General features: G+C 42.9%; 2 protein-coding genes and 1 non-coding gene across 7 annotated transcripts in view; 2 read left to right on the plus strand and 1 right to left on the minus strand.

Annotated features, from left to right (window-relative positions):
• Positions 1-14,135, minus strand: part of Pole (DNA polymerase epsilon, catalytic subunit) — a 52,715-nt gene extending 38,580 nt beyond the window's left edge. Inside the window, exons 1-16 of the mRNA XM_038346178.1 lie at positions 14,027-14,135; positions 9,975-10,116; positions 9,446-9,526; positions 8,777-8,821; positions 8,551-8,643; positions 8,160-8,314; positions 6,015-6,156; positions 5,619-5,699; positions 4,929-5,036; positions 4,538-4,648; positions 4,211-4,296; positions 3,903-4,022; positions 1,861-1,993; positions 1,119-1,232; positions 609-821; positions 200-307 (exon numbers count right to left, since the gene is read on the minus strand). Coding sequence (XP_038202106.1) covers positions 200-307; positions 609-821; positions 1,119-1,232; positions 1,861-1,993; positions 3,903-4,022; positions 4,211-4,296; positions 4,538-4,648; positions 4,929-5,036; positions 5,619-5,699; positions 6,015-6,156; positions 8,160-8,314; positions 8,551-8,643; positions 8,777-8,821; positions 9,446-9,526; positions 9,975-10,116; positions 14,027-14,088 — 1,794 coding nt within the window. The 5' untranslated portion in view covers positions 14,089-14,135. The remainder of the gene's footprint in view (positions 1-199; positions 308-608; positions 822-1,118; positions 1,233-1,860; positions 1,994-3,902; positions 4,023-4,210; positions 4,297-4,537; positions 4,649-4,928; positions 5,037-5,618; positions 5,700-6,014; positions 6,157-8,159; positions 8,315-8,550; positions 8,644-8,776; positions 8,822-9,445; positions 9,527-9,974; positions 10,117-14,026) is intronic.
• Positions 14,136-14,337: 202 nt separating this feature from the next.
• The window catches only part of Pxmp2 (peroxisomal membrane protein 2), a 12,625-nt gene continuing 9,092 nt past the window's right edge, over positions 14,338-17,870 (plus strand). For 2 of the 5 annotated variants that reach the window (XR_006020903.1, XM_038346716.2), the window contains exons 1-2: positions 14,338-14,617; positions 17,072-17,182. Coding sequence is in view for 4 of the 5 variants with exons in the window: in XM_038346716.2 (XP_038202644.1) it covers positions 14,439-14,617; positions 17,072-17,182 (290 nt within the window). In the remaining variant the exon portion in view is untranslated. Of the gene's footprint in view, positions 14,618-15,170; positions 15,312-17,071; positions 17,183-17,870 lie in introns of those variants that run through there. The other 3 variants (XM_038346718.2, XM_038346717.2, XM_038346720.2) reach the window with 3 other exon arrangements.
• On the plus strand, positions 16,603-16,663 carry LOC119825813. Its single transcript, XR_005287281.1, has one exon. It is a non-coding gene; the product is annotated as a U7 small nuclear RNA (small nuclear RNA).

Here is a 17,870-nt window from a genome sequence, read left to right on the forward strand (position 1 = left end):
GAAACCTTGTGTTGAAAAACAAAAACGAAAAACAAAACAATAAAAAAGAGAACAAGTACAATAAAAGATAATGAAGATAGAAGGGTGGTAGGTCCCAGAAGCAGTATGACAAAACCACATCAAGAGCCTGAGGTGCTGTAGGCATGTAAAAAGGAACAGATCCAATTACAGGCCAATTCAATGCCTCCTAGATGGCTACCTCTTGAAAGTTGGTGACATGCTCCATAGGCACCTTCTCTTCTTCTTCAATGGCATGGCGCATAGTTTTCTCAACTCGTTGCAGCAGGAAATCAAAGGCTGCAGGATTCTAGTATAAGACAGGAAAGGACACAGGTCAGACAGATCTTTAAATCTGCCTCCAGTGTGATACATGTCAGGATGTGCCAGAGAATGTTCTGCAAGTGTACTGTGTCTTTGGAAGCCCTGAATGAAGACTCATCTTTTGTAAGAAGGGATGGGAGTGGTACTGAGCCATAGAAAGCACCCTTGACAGAAGTGGCCTATAGAAGAGATTCAGATAAAGACTGTTTCAGGCCATGGCTTCTTGGGTTTCATAACAGCACAAGAATGGAAAAAAGCAGAACCCAAGGCCCAGGAAGGAGGCATACCATCCTAAATCGGCATGGGATATCACTTCGGAAGACACCAGACTCTAGTGCCTCCACATGACCTCCCACGTAGGTCTCAGCATCCAGCACATGACCATCATCTGTCAGTTTGTTGAACTCCTGCTCTTGCTTATTGGGGAAGATAATGTTGGCGTGGAAAGCTTGCACCATCAACAAGGCTTCACACAGTGTTCCAGAGCCTTTCCGTAGCACCTGCAGGGAAAAAGCTGCATCCAGCTACCCCAAATCTGTCAAAAGCCCTGACTCCTAGATAAAGATCATGACTACCAGAAAGGTGTCTAACCTTGACTGCCATGTGAAAGGAAAGTTTTGTAGCTAGTAGCAGCAGCCACTTTCTGTTGCTATTCTCACACTGGGACCCCTAGACTTTAGAAAGATGCCAGTGAAGCCACACACAGGAGTTCACTATCAGTCTCTAGGACTAGTCCACCTCTGAGGATCAGTTCATGTAGAAAAGAGGATGACTGGAAGACCATAGGTGACACTAACCTCATCAGGTTCCATGGGAATAATGGTGCACAGGGCGAATATGAAGGGATGAACATACTTCATGTACAGGTAGTAAGTGGCAACAGCATCTGACACTGAGTAAGTGGCCAGAGTCTGGGGGAAACAGAGAACAGGAACATTAAGAACCTGATGTAGGAGTGTTTCTATCTATCTGCTGTTTCATTGGTTAATTAATAAAGAAACTGCTTGGCCTGATAGGTTAGAACATAGGTGGGTGCAGTAGACAGAACAGGATGCTGGGAGTGAGGCAGATACCTCAGGTAATTGCCCTGCCTCTCCTCTCTGGGACAGTCGCCATGAAGCCAGTCACAAGGTCAGACATGCTGAATCTTTCCCGGTAAGACACCACTTCGTGGTGCTACACAGATTATTAGAAATGGGTTAATCAAGATGTGAGAATTAGACAATAAGAGGCTGGAATTAATGGGCCAGTCAGTGTTTAAATGAATACAGTTTGTATGTTGTTATTTCTGGGGCTAAGCTAGCTATGCGGGAGCTGGGTGGGATGAAAAGCAGGCCTGCCCGCAGCCCCTCACTACAAGAACCAAGGGTCCAAGGAAATTCATAAAATACAGAAAACGAAGTTCAGGGAAGAGGTAAGGTTAAACAGGAGTGGGCCAGGCAGGGCCAATTCAGAACCCACATCTCAGGTAACCTGGCCTCTCTAGCCAGACTGTCTATGACTTCAGGGATGCATAAAAGAGCAAATGGGCTTACGTGCCTGAGGCTGCTCAGTGGCCATACGACACATGTCCTCAGGGTCCAGCTCTACAGGATCATAGCCAAGTTTGGCTTTGGCAGCTGCCTTGAGATTATGACTGCCCACAGGAAGGTAGCTGTCCCTCTTCACCCACCTGGCAAAAGGACAAATTCTAGAGATGACGGTAACACAAAGGCTGGCAAAACCAGACACAACACATAAAAAAGTAGGGTTTGGAGATATTCCAGAAAAAAATGCACATTCTCTCATAAAACCTTCACTTGAATCTCAGATGTATCCACAAAGTACATGCAGATGTCAAAGAATCTTTTATATCCCTTGCCTCACCCACCACTTTCAGCAAAGAATTCTGCCTCTTGTTATGGAGAAATGATAAGGCAATATAGCACGAATTCCCAGGCCTCTCTGCCTCTCAAACCTTATTTCATAAACTACCTGGTCATTTTTTTTTCTTCTTACATTGTCCTTTCCAGTAAGAGCTCTCTCAAGAGCATCTTCTTTAGAAGACACCTTCTAGGGATTGGAAGATGGCTCTGTGGGTAAAGTGCTTGCCATACAAGCATAAGCCCTGAGTTCAGAATCCCAGCATCCATGTAAAAGCTAGGCATGGTGCTTTGCGGCTGTAACTCCAGTGCCAAAGGAGTAGAGACAAATGGATCCCGGGGACTTAGTGTTGAGCCATTCTAGCCAAAGGAGCAAGTTTTAGGTTCACTGCCAGCTCCTATATCTCAGAACATTTTAAGTAGAGAGCAATGGAGAAAGATACCTGAAATTGACCTCTGGCATTTATACGTACACACACACCCTAGAAGGTAGTTCCTCAACATGGGACCTGTCTCTACACAACTAATACCTTTGCTAGGGATTATACTACCCAGTGATCATATCTAAATCTCTATCTCTCATAACTTCTGTACTAGCAGCTGTCTACTTCTTCTCTAAATTCTCCATGGCCTCCTCCTCTATAGATTCTCAGGCCTTCTCTCATTATACGTCTAAAGTTGATAGTTCACCATCTATTAGGACTTTCCATGAGACCCTAATTTAGGATGAAAGTCTCAAACAGCCATGTAAAACTGGCATGTAAAAGAAAAATTAAATAATAGAATACTTCCCCCAAATTTACCAAATACAAATAGACTAGATACTGTAACTATAATATATTCTTACTTGATAACTTTTTGCTGTGTATAATTATATATGTAAACTATGTTTAAATTAAAATCTTTCTTTTTAATTAAACAAAAAGGGGAAATGCTGCGGAATAATCATCTTGAACAACATTATAGCTCTAACTGACACCATCTAGTCTCGGGCTCCTCCAAGTGCACAAAGGGTTCACACAGACATGATTCAACAGAATCCTCTCTTACATCAAAAATTACTCTTCCATTCCAAATCGACTGAGCAGAGACCCTAGGCACCCATTCATCCCTAAAGTCCCAGCCCATACTAGCAAACCTGAGTGTAGATCTTTTTGCTTTTGGTCAAGCTACCACCTGTTACCCTGTAAATCAGTCCCAATCTCTTGGCTTCCCTCTAACCCAAATGCTGAAATATCAGAGTAACAAACAGCAGCAGACCTCATACACTTGTGGTGGCTGATGGAATTCATTTCTTTGCCCAGTTCAGATGCCACTCTCCAGCTAGTTCTCTGTATTTGTGTATTCACATCTATCTTCCTATCTGCGTGGACGTATGCTCCAAACATCATGACTTCAATACCTGTGATACTTACTTGCTTTCAGTCAGCATGAAGCATACTGAACTCATCTTGAAACCATATACCCTGACCAGCCTGGGGCTTCACTCTGACCTCATCTAGGTAAGTACCAGAATCTTGCTCTATCTATGTTTCTTTTTAGCCTAGCTTTTCTACCCTGCAGACTATTGTTTAACATACTTATTGACTAAATGGAAGACTAGCAACAAGCAAACTTGTTATAAGCAACTCCTTATGACCCAAACCTGTTTCTTGAAGGCTAATCTCCTCTCTTAAGAGGATCATAGTGATGAACCCCTACTATGTGGTATATATATACCTGAGGCAGTCCATGTGGATGCATTGTGGTGCCTTATATTCCCCTTGGCTATCCTTCTGGAAGCCTATCTCCTGGTACATGCTCAGTCCATGGGATGCTGCCCTAGCCTCCACAAATGGCCTAACAAGAGACAAGCAATGGGATAAATGAGTCTTCAATCCTTCCTTTGTTCCTCCTTGAATGCAGAAAGATCACTCCCAGGAGACATTTCTCTGTGAAAATAACAAAACAACTGATACCACCAGGCAGACCTGCTCCTCTCCCACCTCTCCCTAACACGATTACCCACAGCAGGAAGCAGAACTCACCAGTCAAAAAAATCCCCATTGTAGGTGACCATAATGGTAGGTTTGGTCTCCTGGACATGCTCAAACCATCTCTGGATCAAATGGACCTGAGCTCAACGAACCATATAAGTCAGTGGGACCCTTTTCTCTGCTTTCAGCAAATTGTAAATACCTCCCCAAATACCCAGAAGCAGCAGTTTCACATCAGCCCATATGCTAAGGACCCACTCTAGCCTTGGCCATGGAAGAGGAAGCTCACTGAACAACAAGCACCTGAGCTCAAGAATTGGTTTCCCTCTTCCCACTTTACACTAAACACCAGGAAGTTTCTATAGGAAGCTTCTTTACCTCATCGGGTTCATTGAACACACAAAAGGGCCCTTCATATTCTGGCTTGGGGGTGAACTCAAAATCTTCAATATCTTCTGAAACAATCTCCCTGTTGGTGATGAGGTAGCCCTAGTAAAGTTTATGAGCAGACAATGCAAGTCAACCACTGAAAAGTTGAGACATAGACTCTCAGCCTTCTCAAGAAACTAATTTCAAAGAACTCCACAAAAACAAAGGTGATCTGGGCATAGTAGTACCTGCCTATAATCTTAGAATTCAGATGGCCGAGGTGGGAGGACCACTAAGTGTATGAGGCCAAGCTAAGTTACACAGTGACACCCCGTTTCAAAAACAATAACAAAATCCCCACAAAAGCATTTTAAGTTTCCAAAGAAGAGTGTCTGTTTACCTGGCCATCAATCATATAGGAAATCATCATAATCTGGTCTGTCTCAGCATCAGGAAATTTGAGAGGCAGTTTGGTTGTCTCAATGTCAAATGCCAAAACCACAGGGTCCTAGAAGGACAAAATATAACATGAATTCAGGTTTGGATACATCCTTTGGACACATACATTCCTCCCTGGGTTCAATTACTAACTAGCACTACAAATAAAATAACCACACATATCTCAAAACAATAACAAAACCCCATGATGACATTTATTGAGGGTATGAAAATGAAAACATACAAGGGATAAAGCTACTGATCAGATCACTTTAGTTTCAAAGCTCCTTAATAAGCACTGTCTCATTTGAACTTTAGGATAGCACTAGCAAGTGATTGTTGGAGTTGACATTTTTGCTTTGGAAACAAGAAAAATGAAGACAAAGATTTTCCTGATAATAAAAAGGGATACCTGAACGAATATCTTCTACTTATGAACCTACTCTCAATCACTTGGCTATCAAGTACCTAAAATGAAAGCTCAAGGGTTCAAATCCAGTCTAGTTCAAATATTGATGTTTATGGTTAACATAAGTTCAAATATATACTTTTAGGTTTAGAGAATAATGAAAATAAAGAACTACCTCCAATTATTTTCAAAAAGTATTTAAGAAGAATTAGATTTTAGGACTGAGAGGAGGCAACAACTTACAGGTCGTTCAACAAGATCATCTCGTCGGGCAATTTCCACGGGAAAAGCATTTCCTCGAAATTTGACATTGTACCAATGAGCCTGCATAATAATGAAGCATACATTAACTAAAGAGTTCTCCATCCAGAAGTATCTATTTATTTAACAAAAAATTTTATTAATTTACTTAGTGTGAATGTGTGTGTGTATTATGCATGTGTGGAAGTCAGCAAACAACTTGCAGGTGTTGGTTCTCTCCTCCACCATGTGGGTCCTAAGGAATCAAACTCAGGGCAGCAAGTGCCTTTATCTACCAAGTCATTTGCTGGTACCAGAAAAATCAATTTCTGTGCTGATTTATCCATAGGCCTCCCCCTCCCCTGAATTTAACTCAAGCAATAGCTACCTTCACCTTACCACATGGATTCTGAGGTCAATGGAGAGGCGAATGTGGTAGGGAACATCATACTCCCTCATGTCCACTATGTTGTCCAATTGGTCAGTTATCTTCTTAGAGGTTTCCTCTTCATCAGTAATTACATTGCCTCCTTGCAGAAAACTGGAGAGTAAGCAAAGAAAGCCACGAACTCAATTATGAACTGCTGGGTACTGGGGGAGTGAAAACTTAAGAATCCAAAGTGAGTAAACACAAAGGCAAATGGGGAGGATGTAAAGACCAGGTCAGTTTTTCAAGAAATGGCCTTGGATTATCACCCAACCTGAGCATCAGGTCAGTTAAAAAGAAAATTAAGGTAACTGGAAATGTATACATTTTTCATGATGACTTTGTACTATAGTCATGAGAACCTCCTCCCGGCCCCCAGTGTGGATATTTCCAACACATCATCTCTACTAGCAGGCTGCTCCATGCAAAGCTGAAGAGAGCAGAATTGGCACCACAGAAATTGTGGACAGCTGCAGTATTAACAGATGTAGCCCACCCTTGCAAAACACCCCATCCCTCATTAAGAAAATGAGGCTGACAGTAATTTGATTATCCTATAGGAGTTAAGTATTAACTTAAGTTAATATATAAGTTAATATAAGTTAAGTATTGTAAAGCATCCAGCTTGGTGTAAGGCGAAATGACTAGATAATGTCAACTATTTCTGTAATAGTCTTATATCCAAGTAGAAAATTTTTCAATGGAATAACCACTAAATATTCTAACAGTTGGGAAGCTAAGGCTGGACAACAGCTTTAAATATAAATCCAGCCTGGTCTACATAATGAATTCCAAGCCAAACTGGGCTATAGTGTGAAAACCTGAATCCAATTAACCAACTAATTAAAGAAGGGAGAGAAGGAAAATGTCAGTGGTATGCACAAGGCTCTAACACACAAATACACAAGCAATTTAAATTAAAATAAAACAATACAATCCATCACTCTAAGCTCAAAGTGGAATGGTTTGAGAGAAAAATGACAATCATCAAAGACAGTTCACAGATTTCTACAGATTCAGTTACAAACTACATCTTAAAATACTTCAAAAAGTAATGAATGGCATCACCAGAGAAGACAATGTCCAATGTCTCAATCTGATTTTGTTTGTGTATGTGTGTGTGTGCCCTATTTTATTTTCTTTTTAATGTGTGTATATATATATACCATAATGCACACGTGGAGAACAGAGGCCAACATTGGGTGTTGGTCCTTGTCTTGCTTCTTATTCAGATAAGGCCTCTTTTGAAACAGGGTCTCTCTAAATAGCCCTGGCTGGCCTTGAATTCACAGAGATCCATTTGTCTCTACCTCTTGAGTGCTGGGATTAAAAGCATGTGCTCTTAAATTGATACTTTATCAAAAAGTTGTGATCAGTGTTTCTAAAATCATGCAAATTCAATTACCCAAGACTTCTATTTTGTTCTTACCTTGCTTTTTTGCCATCAATGTGCCTAAACATTTAATAACAGATCCAGGTGGTGGTGGCACACTCCTTTAATCACAGTATTTGGGAGGCAGAGGCAGGCGGATCTCTATGAGTTCAAGGTCAGCCTGGTCTACAAGAGCTAGTTCTAGGACAGGCACCAAAGCTACAAAGAAACCTTGTCTCAAAAAAAAAAAAAAAAAAACAAAAAAACCAAAACGAAACAACCAACCAACCAAACAAACAAAAAAAAAAAGCTAGTTCTAGGAGAGACACCAAAGCTACACAGAGAAACCCTGTCTTGGAAAAAAAAAAAAAAAACAAACAAACAAACAAAAAATAATAGTACTTGGTATTCTGCATAAATTTCTCTGTATACTCCAGGTTCTCTGGAGAAGGCATTTATATAACAAAACACTTGATAACATTTGTAGATTGTTAAAGTGGTAGGGGAGGGATCCCTCTAAAATATCCTCATTGTTATAGCAATTCAATTTTAGAGCCACAAGCCTACCTCTTATGTAAGAGGAACTAAAGCACAAAACAGAATATAGCCTTGGGAAGCTATGTTCATTTAACAGAAAGAGCATCTAAAATGTCTGCACATAGTTAAACATTAAGGGATTTTCTCTGAAGAGTTCCTGCCTATACCAACCTGTTATTCTGGAGTAACACATGTGAAGAAAAGTTACCTGGAGAGCATTGTTGTGTACTCATCACTGGCGTGGTCCCGCTCTCGGTTCTTCTTCACAGCAGGGGAGATCTCCTTCCTCACTTTGACAAGGTCCTCTACAGTGTGGAAGGACAGCTTGATGTAACTCCGCTTCAAGCCGACCAAGTGATTTGGCTTTAAAGTAAGATGACAGCTCATGAGTTAATGAGACTGTTAGGTAAACACTTACACAAGTCAAACCATCTAGGTCACTCACTTCAGCATGCGGCACAGGCAATCCCACCATCTCTAATCCTCCAGACTGCCCCACTACCCAGTAAATGACCTAACCCTATCTCATGCAAAACCATCTTCTATAGACAGTGTGGACACCAGCCTCATTTGCCCCTAGAAGGTCTGGGGATACTCACCAAGTCCAGATCTTCTTTGGGGACATTCTCTAACTCTGCAATTTTACCCTGGAACTTCTTGGATAGAAAAGATGAAACTTCTCTCTCACAACCCTAAATCAGGACCAGAATTTATGTATTTCCTTTTAGTAAGATCTATCTTCTTACTTACCCATTTTAGTTTTGAAATCCATTTGGTAGAATAAGAACAGATCATTTGACCGGTTTCTACCAAGCACAGACTTACCTTTCTGGATGCAATGTAGAAATACGGCTTATAGGGCAAGGCCACCTATAAAAGTCACCAAAAGGATGTGACAAGGAAGTCAAAAAGGGAAAAAAGATTTCAGAGTGGCAACCTATGAGCAACTTCCTGGGGGGCTTTTTTTTTTAAAAAAAAAAAAAAAAAAAAAAAGATTTATTTTCATTTTACGTGTTTGAGTGTTTGCTTGAATGTATGTCTATATACCACGTGTATTATCTGATGACCACAGACAATAAAAGAGGGCACTGGATTCCCTGGAACTGGAGTTACAGACAGCTGTTAGCTACCTTGTAGGTTGTTGAAAATTGAACCTGGATCTCCTGGAAGAGTAGCCAGTGTTCTTAAACACTGGGCCACCTCTCCAGCCCTTTCACAGCTCTTTAACTACATGGCATACATGAAATTTGGATCTGCACATCTCTCTTGGGCAAGAACCTGCGAAGCAACACTATTCAACCTCCTCAGCTACCTTCCCTCAGGATATTTTAAATGTGACTGATGAAGTTCATAGGAACCAACCATGTTCTTGATAGGTTGTAAGCAACTGCACACAGCAGCCTCCCATTTCCTCCCTGAGAGAATGAATAGCCCTTATTTTAGATCACTTACTTGCCATAGGTAGATTTTAGTTTTCTTAGGTCAAGGGCTTACCTTAAATCTGCTTCCATCATCTTGAATGAAGTAGTAATCCACTGCACTGACTAAGCGTTTGTCTTCATCTAAAATCTCAGTCTGTAGGAGAACCATGGAACATAAGCACATTATCTTCTACACAGCCCAAGAGCTCTTTCAGGGACACTCTTTGAGAAACTGATAACTCTAAAGACAAAATCCTTGCACTTAGTCCTTTATTTTGACCCTATACAAACACCACCAGCCTCATTCATAAAAACGGCATTATAATGGTTCCCCAGTGGGGATTTTTCTGAATTTCTCTTTAATAATTCTTGAAAGCTTTCTGCTGATGGCTAATACAGCTTTCATCTGGGTCTTACCATGTGGTCATTTTGTGGCCTCCATGTTAAACAGGAAAGAAAAAGCACTTCCAATAAGTAGATTTCTCAGACAATGGCTTCCTTCTTCCCTATCACTAATCCATTAGAGAAGATTGATGATTAAAGGAACAGGTGCAGCCACCCAGTAGAAGCAAAGACTGAATAGTGTTCATTCAGATACTTACAGGGTGCATGTTGATGAGCCATCCTGTCCTTTCTCCAGGCTCTTTCAGCCTCTCAAAACCAAACCGAAAGTCCATCTTATCTGTCCACTGGCTCCGTTCCAGACGCTTAAGTGCTGAGACTGAGGAAGAGGGACCATCATCCCTGAGTAAAAGAAGAGAATCAGGCTTATGATTCACAACATTTCCCACTCTAGATCCCTATCTTTCATCTATGTGTTTTGCTGTTGTTTTGTTTAGGAGGCAGGGTCTCACTACATAGACCAGGCTGACTCCAACCCATAGCAATTCACTTGCTTATTTTTCAAGTGCTGGGGTTAAAAGCATGTGCCACAATACTTGATGTCTCTGTGTTTCTGATATGGCATGGCATACGTGTCCCTGAAAAAACATCAAGGCTGGCAGAAGGCTCAGTGAAAATAAACACCCAAAAACAGCATTTATAGGAAAAACACAACTAAGGTAACCCCCAACCCCAACCTATTTGACTTTATTACCAGGACACTAACAAAAAACAGCAGCCACACCAGGATTCTTCTTCTTCTTGGGATATTAAAACTGCACAAAGCTCAGAACTGCAAGGCTAAGCTCCATGTAAGAGAAATGAAATCTCATTTCACAAATTTGTATGCAACTATCACAGCACCATTATTTATAAAATCTAAACCTGCAAACAATTCAGATATTTCTCACCAAGAGTAATTTTAGTTTATCCATATATGAATACTCAGCAATAAATTGATAAACACACTTGGATAGATCACCAGAGAATTAAACTAATGATCTCAAACTATACATCTCACTGTGCCATTTTACACAGCATCTAAAAAATAAAATTATAGAGACGGAGAACAGATCACCAGTTGACAGACACGGGAGAGGGAGAAGGAATGGCCTTGGTCATGAAAATCAGCATCTAAATCCTTGTGACATGCATTCTGTATCTTGAACGTGGTGATAAAGTCATGAACATATATGTGACAAAACAATACAGAACTAAACGTGTAAAAGTGCAGTTGGTGCAATCTAACTGATGACAACTGGCCGCTGTGACACTGAGCTTTCACTCTGGTTACACGTTATCACTGGGTCAGTACGGATCTTCAGCGTTTTTGACAAGTACGTGAAAATCAACAATTACTTCAAGATTAACACTCCCATGCTCGCTCGCTTGCTTCCCCCCTCCTCGACAGGGTCTCTCTGTGTAGCCCTGGCTGTCTTGCAACTACTTCTGTAGAGAAGACTGGCTTCAAACTTAGAGATTCATCTGCCTATACCTCCCAAGTACTGGGTCTATTAGAGGTGTGCACCACCATGCCCAAATCTCCATGCTTCTTTTTTAGACAGTCACAGGCTGGCCTTAAACTTATAATCTTCTTGCCCTTGCTTCCAAAGTGGTGGAACTACAGGTGTGCACTACTACATCTTGCTTGGATTTACCTCTAATTAAAACCATAAACTATTTCTGACTTTGCTAGAAAAAACAGTTTTATTCTGCACCTAGATATTCTTCAAAACCAGGGCAGAATGAAGTGTTACTTCTAAGGAGCACAAAACTCTCTGCTCTTTAAATACCATCCTGATAGTAGACTAGAAAATTGTTCATCCAGAACCCATCTCTTCCCAATATGCTTTCCTCTAAGCTATCTACCTTACTTTTTATTCAGCAATAGTACAAAAGTAGACAAACAAAGATGAATGTAACAACGACAACGGCTTACATATTACTACTACACACAGTGTCAAAGCACTCTGAGGATACATCTCAGTTCACTTTCATAACAGCATCTCTGAAGAGTACCACACATTTCCTCATTCAGTGAAAAAAAGAGACAGGTATGTTTAAAGCTCACACTCTTTACCGTTGCCTACAGCCCCAATGAGACAAGCTTTCCTCACAGGACTGCTGCAAGGACTAATTGAGCTAATCCACATAAAGCATACAGGATATATAGTATAGGTATAAATTAAAAGTTGTTACTTGCCACCATATCCAGAAGTACATAGTCAGTGCAAACTGGGTTATTAAAAAAAGGGGAGGGAGGAGGATCTTGCCAGGCCGTGGTGGTACACACCTTTAATCCCAACGCTTGGGAGGCAAAGGCAGGAAGACCTCTGTGAGTTTGGGGCCAGCCTGGTCTTCAGAGTGAGTTTCAGGACAGCCAGGACTACACAGAGAATCCCTGTTTTGAAAAACAAAATAACAAAAAAATATGGTCTTGAAGTTGGAGGGATATATCTGGGAGGAATGAGGGAGCTGGGTGTGTGCGAATATAAACAAAGAAGTTTCTAAATGCTATTTTATTATTATTATTTTGATTTTTTGAGACAGGGTTTCTCTGTGTAGCCCTGGCTGTCCTGGAACTTGCTCTGTAGACCAGGCTGGCCTTGAACTCACAGAGGTTTGCCCCCTCTGCCTCCTCAGTATTGGGATTAGAGGAGTGTGCCACTACTGCCTGCCTATTATTATTTTTAATAACAGCTTTCCATGTGGTCTAGGGACATCAAGTACTTGGCAAAATTGAATGATTAAGGGCATGTCCTTGGTTGGTGATATAGCTTGGTAGTATGTCTTTTCATGTGTGAGGTTGCATTCCATTTCTAGCTTAAAAAACAAACAAATGCCTTTAATCTCAGAACTCAGGAGGCAGAGGCAGGAGGATCTCTTTGTTCAAGGCCAGACTGGTCTACTGAACTAGTTCCAGTACAGCCAGGACTACAGAGAAAATTGTCTCAAAAAACATTAAAAAAAGAGAAGAAACCACAAGCAGTTGTGACAGTGGGTAGGTAAGCTATGTCATACCTCACTCCTAAACTGATGTACAGCATGAATAGAACAGTCTAAGAGCACTGCCCACCTCATGTGCCTTTTCATGGCATGATGGACATGAAGCAGCCAGCACAGGAGCTGTCATTAATGCTGAGGGTTAGACTGAGGCCCTGATGTATGGAAAAGGAACATAGTTTTGTAAACTAGGGGTGAGCTTGGTAGAGCAAGTAACAGCCTGTGACTCCAGACCCCGAGAAGCCAACTCTTCCCACCTAAAGGGGTCTAAGGTTGTCAATTCAAGGCTGCTGTTGCTGTGTGACACTGCCCATTCCCCTCCCCCCAAACCCGTAAATTACATGCTGTACTTTTTTTTTTTTTTGAGACAGGATTTCTTTGTGTAGCTTTGGCTGTCCTGGAACTCACTCTGTAGACCAGGCTGGCCTCAAACTTTGAGAGATTCATCTGTCTCTAGTGCTGGGACTAAATGCATGCGTGTACCACTACTGCCTGGCTGATGTTGTACTTAATAAACTTGCTCACGTGAGCCATCAGATTGTGGGAGATGTCCTGATTTTGAACTTTTTTATCTTCTCATTCCCTGGTCATTGCTTTCTCGGGAACCTGTCACTGAACTACCTGCTGGTCCAGATCAATTACCATAGCTGCCATGGAGATGTTGTACATCAAACCCAAGGCTTCACACATATGCTAGGAAAACACTCTAACACCACTCAGTTTTGGGAAGGGTTTCTGCTCAACTAGGGTTCCCATTCTGATGTATCAGAATCGTCTCACAGTAAACCCAATTGTTTCTGTTACTAGGCAGTGTTATCAATCTCAACATAAGATATACACATTTTTTTTTGTCTCCGTACTCTAATCTCCTGCTGATCCATGAGTGTTAGGACTTTTGGTGGTACAGGTGCCCATGAGTAACTGAGGTTTCTCTGAGAATCCCAATAAACAGTGATTTACTTGGCTAAACTGGACTAGACAGAATCTTTTTTTGGTTTCCTGTTCCCTCCTTGTTTGATGAAAACAGACGTTCTCCTATAGTAAAGTTATATAACAGGCACAAATACGTCTAGAGATGCAGCCTGGGCTACGGAGTGAGTTAGCATCTCGATAACGCTACAGAAACACACAAGGTGAAGGCGGGAGCCCGCCCTGCCCGCCCAGGCTGGCCGCGCACCCACACCGCCGCTCCACCCGACACGGCACCCGCTCAAGCTGGCTCCCGCCGCAGCTGCCGCCACTGCTTTCGCGGCAGGCCGCCGGCTCTCACCGGCTGCCTTCGCTGTCCGCGCCCGGTTCGGCGTGCCGACGTCCGCTGTTCTTGAGTACCATTGCGCTGCTCACAAGTTTCCTCACGCTCCGGGGAAAATTTGGCGCGCTCTCACCTACTCTCGCGAGATCAAAGCTCCGGCCAATGAGAAGGCATAGCTCTCAGGCGTCAGGCAGACGTGGCACAGGACCCGCCCCACCCAACCCCGCCTAGCCCTGGGCTCTCCAATCGGCCCCAGAGCACGGAGGGTGGGGCACAGGGACGTGGGGGGTGGGGGGTGGGGAGACGGGGGGGGGGGGGGAGATATGTGGCGGCGGGGTCGGCCGGGCGCGCTGGGGGCCGTGGGAGGTTAGGAAATCTCAGGTCGTCCCCGCCCTGTGCCCTGTGCCCGGTGCCCGGTGCCCTGGGCCGGATGCCTAATGGCCCGCTGTTCGGTGAGCGCCGGGGATTGCTTAGAGCTGGGACGACGATGGCACCAGCTGCGTCAAGACTGCGAGCGGAATCCGAATTCGGGTCGCTTCCGCGGCGTGTGCTCGCCCAATACTTGCTGCTCCTAAAGCTGTATCCGGTGTTTACCAAAGCCGTCAGCAGGTGGGTTCACACGGGGAGGAGGAGTGGAAAGGACGGGCGCCGGTAGGGAGGGACTCGCGCAGGGCAGTGGAAAGGAAGGGGCGCAATTACAGCCTGTGAGGCAGTGGTTTTCAACCTATGGGCCGTGACCCCTTGGGGGTCCAGTGGCCCTTTCACAGGGGTCGTATATTAGCTATTTAATATTCATAACAGTAGCAAAATTACAGTCATGAAGTAGCAATGAAAATAGTGTTATGGTTTGGGGTCACCACATGAGGAACTGTATTAAAGTCCCAGCATGAGGAAAACTGAGAGCCAGGAGAAATGTGAGTGACAAAGTCCTGCGTCAAGGTGCGCCCAAAATTCTGCTTAGCCAGTAAATGCTGTTTGTGTATTGGGTCCCAAGCAATAAGTAGCCCTTGCAGTTTGAATCTTATGAATACCAGGGAGCCAGGGACAACCATTCCAGCCCTGAGTGCTAAGCTGGTGAGCTCTGCCCTTTGCCCTTTGATCTACATCGTTCGATTTCTTAACTATCCCGGTTTCTGTTAATTTTTATTAGCGAATTTTATGTTTGTCCTCTATTAATTTAGAATTTCATAGTATGTACAGAGTTCTTCCTGTGTGCTGGGCATATTGCTGTGGTTAAAATAGATATGTAGGCCTTTTCTCTCATGGAGCTAAGAAGAACTAGACGACAACAACAACAAAAAAGGCAGGTGATAAATATGTAACCTAGAGCAGTTGGGGAAGTTTTCTTGTGTTGTTGACATTGATCAGAAGCACACAGAAGAGAAGAAGTTGCAGAAGTTCTGAGGCAGGAGCTCAGTGCATGTTGGAGGGGATCAAGAGGACTGTGCAGGTGGAGACAATGAAAAGGGGGCGTGGATGGGAAGAGGTAACCAAGGGTTGGGTCAAAAGGGTCCTTATGAACCACACTAAAAATTTGGGATTTTATAGTTTTTAGAAGACAGCTTATAGATTTGTGATAGTTAATGGCAATTGTCAACTTGATAAAAATTAGAATCACCTGGGAGATGGGCATGGCAGTAAGGGATTGTTTTGATTACATTAATTGAGGTGGGAAGATCTGCCCACTTTGGGTGGCACCATTCCTGCATGGGATCCTTGACTTGAAGCTAGCTGAGCAGCATACATTGTCTATGGCTCTCTCTCTCTCTCTCTCTCTCTCTCTCTCTCTCTCTCTCTCTCTCTCTCTCTCTCTCTTTCGTAGTGATATTTCATTTGTATTTTAATAAATAAAGCTTGCCTGGAGATCAGAGAGTAAAACAGCCTCACTGGACAGCCTCATAGACCAAGCAGTGGTAACACACACCTTTAATCCCAGTAGCCACACTAGTTAGCCATAGAAATTGGGTGGTAGTGGTGCATGCCTTTAATCCCAGCACTAGAGAGGAATATAAGACAGCTCTCAGACACAGTCTCATTCTGAGGATTCCTGGAAGCAGATCACCATTTTGGACTGAGGTAGAGGTAAGAGCCAGTGTCTGGCTGTTTTGCTTTTCTGAACTTCAGGTTGAACCCCAATGTCTGTCTCTGTTTTTTTATTAGACATGCTACACTCTTTCTCCTTGGTTTTTTGAGATAAGACTTCTCTGTGTAGCCCTGGCTGTCTTGGAACTCCCCTGTAGACCAGGCTGGCCTAGAACTCACAGAGATTTGCCTGTCTCTGCTTCGTGGGTGCTGAGATTAAGGGGTTAAAGGTGTGCACCACTACACCCGGCTCATTCTTTCTGTTTCTTGATTTTGGGTGTGCTGTGACCAGTGCTTCAACCTCCTGCTACCTTAACTTTGCTGCCACCATGGCCCATACCCTTGAACTGTGAACTGAAATAAACATTGGTCTCTTAAGTTGCTTTTGACAGGTATCGTCATAGCCATATGAAAAGAAACTAAGACAAGACTCAACTTTAAGAAGCAACTGACCCTGTCTTTTTACCAGACATTTTACTTTAGGAGTGTAAATTTACACAGAAATACTACAGAAGTGTTACAGCTCTTTTAGAATTTGTCTAGCAGGTTTTCTGACTTGTTTTGCAAGTCAAAAGAAAAATAAAGAAAAAGGAAAATCCCTGATGACTTCTGTCCCATTTCAAACATTTTTAAAAACCGCATACAAATGTCAGCCCATCCAGATGTGTACAGCCCATGGACCACAGTCAACTACAGAAGTGTTCTCATGAGAATCCTTAGTCTTGCCCTTTACACCCATGCCTTCAATGGAGCAGCAGTGGGAATGTTGGAAGACATGCAATCCAACAGGTCGAGCTCTCACTTTGCTCACTTGTGTTTCTGGTTTTAGGTTGTACTATAGAGACCATTAGGGGCTTTACCTGCAAGCTGCTTTAGTAAGGACTCATCCCATGATCCATAGCAAGGTCTTATAGCAGCTCTGTTGTTGCCATGCATGCCTTTGGGTCTGTTACTCATTTCTGATTGCCTATTCCTCCACAGTGGCATTTTGTCAGCCCTTGGGAACCTTCTGGCCCAGATGATTGAGAAGAAACAGAAAAAAGACTCTCAAAGTCTAGATGTTAAAGGGCTTCTCCGATATTTAGTTTATGGGTAAGTGCCACCAAGAGCTGGCTCACCTCTGCAGACTGAACACAGCAAAGCTGGCTGCCAGCATCAAGGCTTTTGAATACTTTGGTTTGAAAACCTAATTCTGGGGTTGGAGAGATGGCTCAGATGTGAAGAGCACAGACTGCTCTTGTAGAAAGCCCAGGTTTTATTCCCAGCTCCCACACAACAGTTCACAATTATCTTTAACTCCAGTTCCAAGGGATCTGATGACCTCTTCTGATGTCATAAAGCACCAGACACATATATGGCACACAGACATACCTACAAGCAAAACATCCATGCACAGAAACTAGAAAATAAAACTAAAAAGCCAAAAGAGAAACTAATTCTTTAAGAAACATCAGAGAGCCGGGTGTAGTGACGCACTCCTTTAATTCTAGCATTTGAGAGGCAGAGACAGGTGGATTTCTGTGAGTTTGAGACTAGCCTGGTCTACATAGTGAGTTCTAGGACAGCCAGAGCTACATAGTGAGACCCTGTCTCAAACAAAACAACAAAACAACAAAACAAAACAAAAAAGCATCAGAGACTGGATGTAACGACATAGGCTTGTAGCTCTAGCCCTTTGGAGGCCGAGGCAGTGTGGGATTGCTAAGACCTGGTCTTGCTATGTCGGGAGATCTGCCTTTAAAACATAATCCACCTTGAGCTCTTTGGCCAGCACTAATAA

Source organism: Arvicola amphibius, chromosome 10 (assembly GCF_903992535.2).
Source record: "Arvicola amphibius chromosome 10, mArvAmp1.2, whole genome shotgun sequence".
Taxonomy (NCBI): Eukaryota; Metazoa; Chordata; class Mammalia; order Rodentia; family Cricetidae; genus Arvicola; species Arvicola amphibius.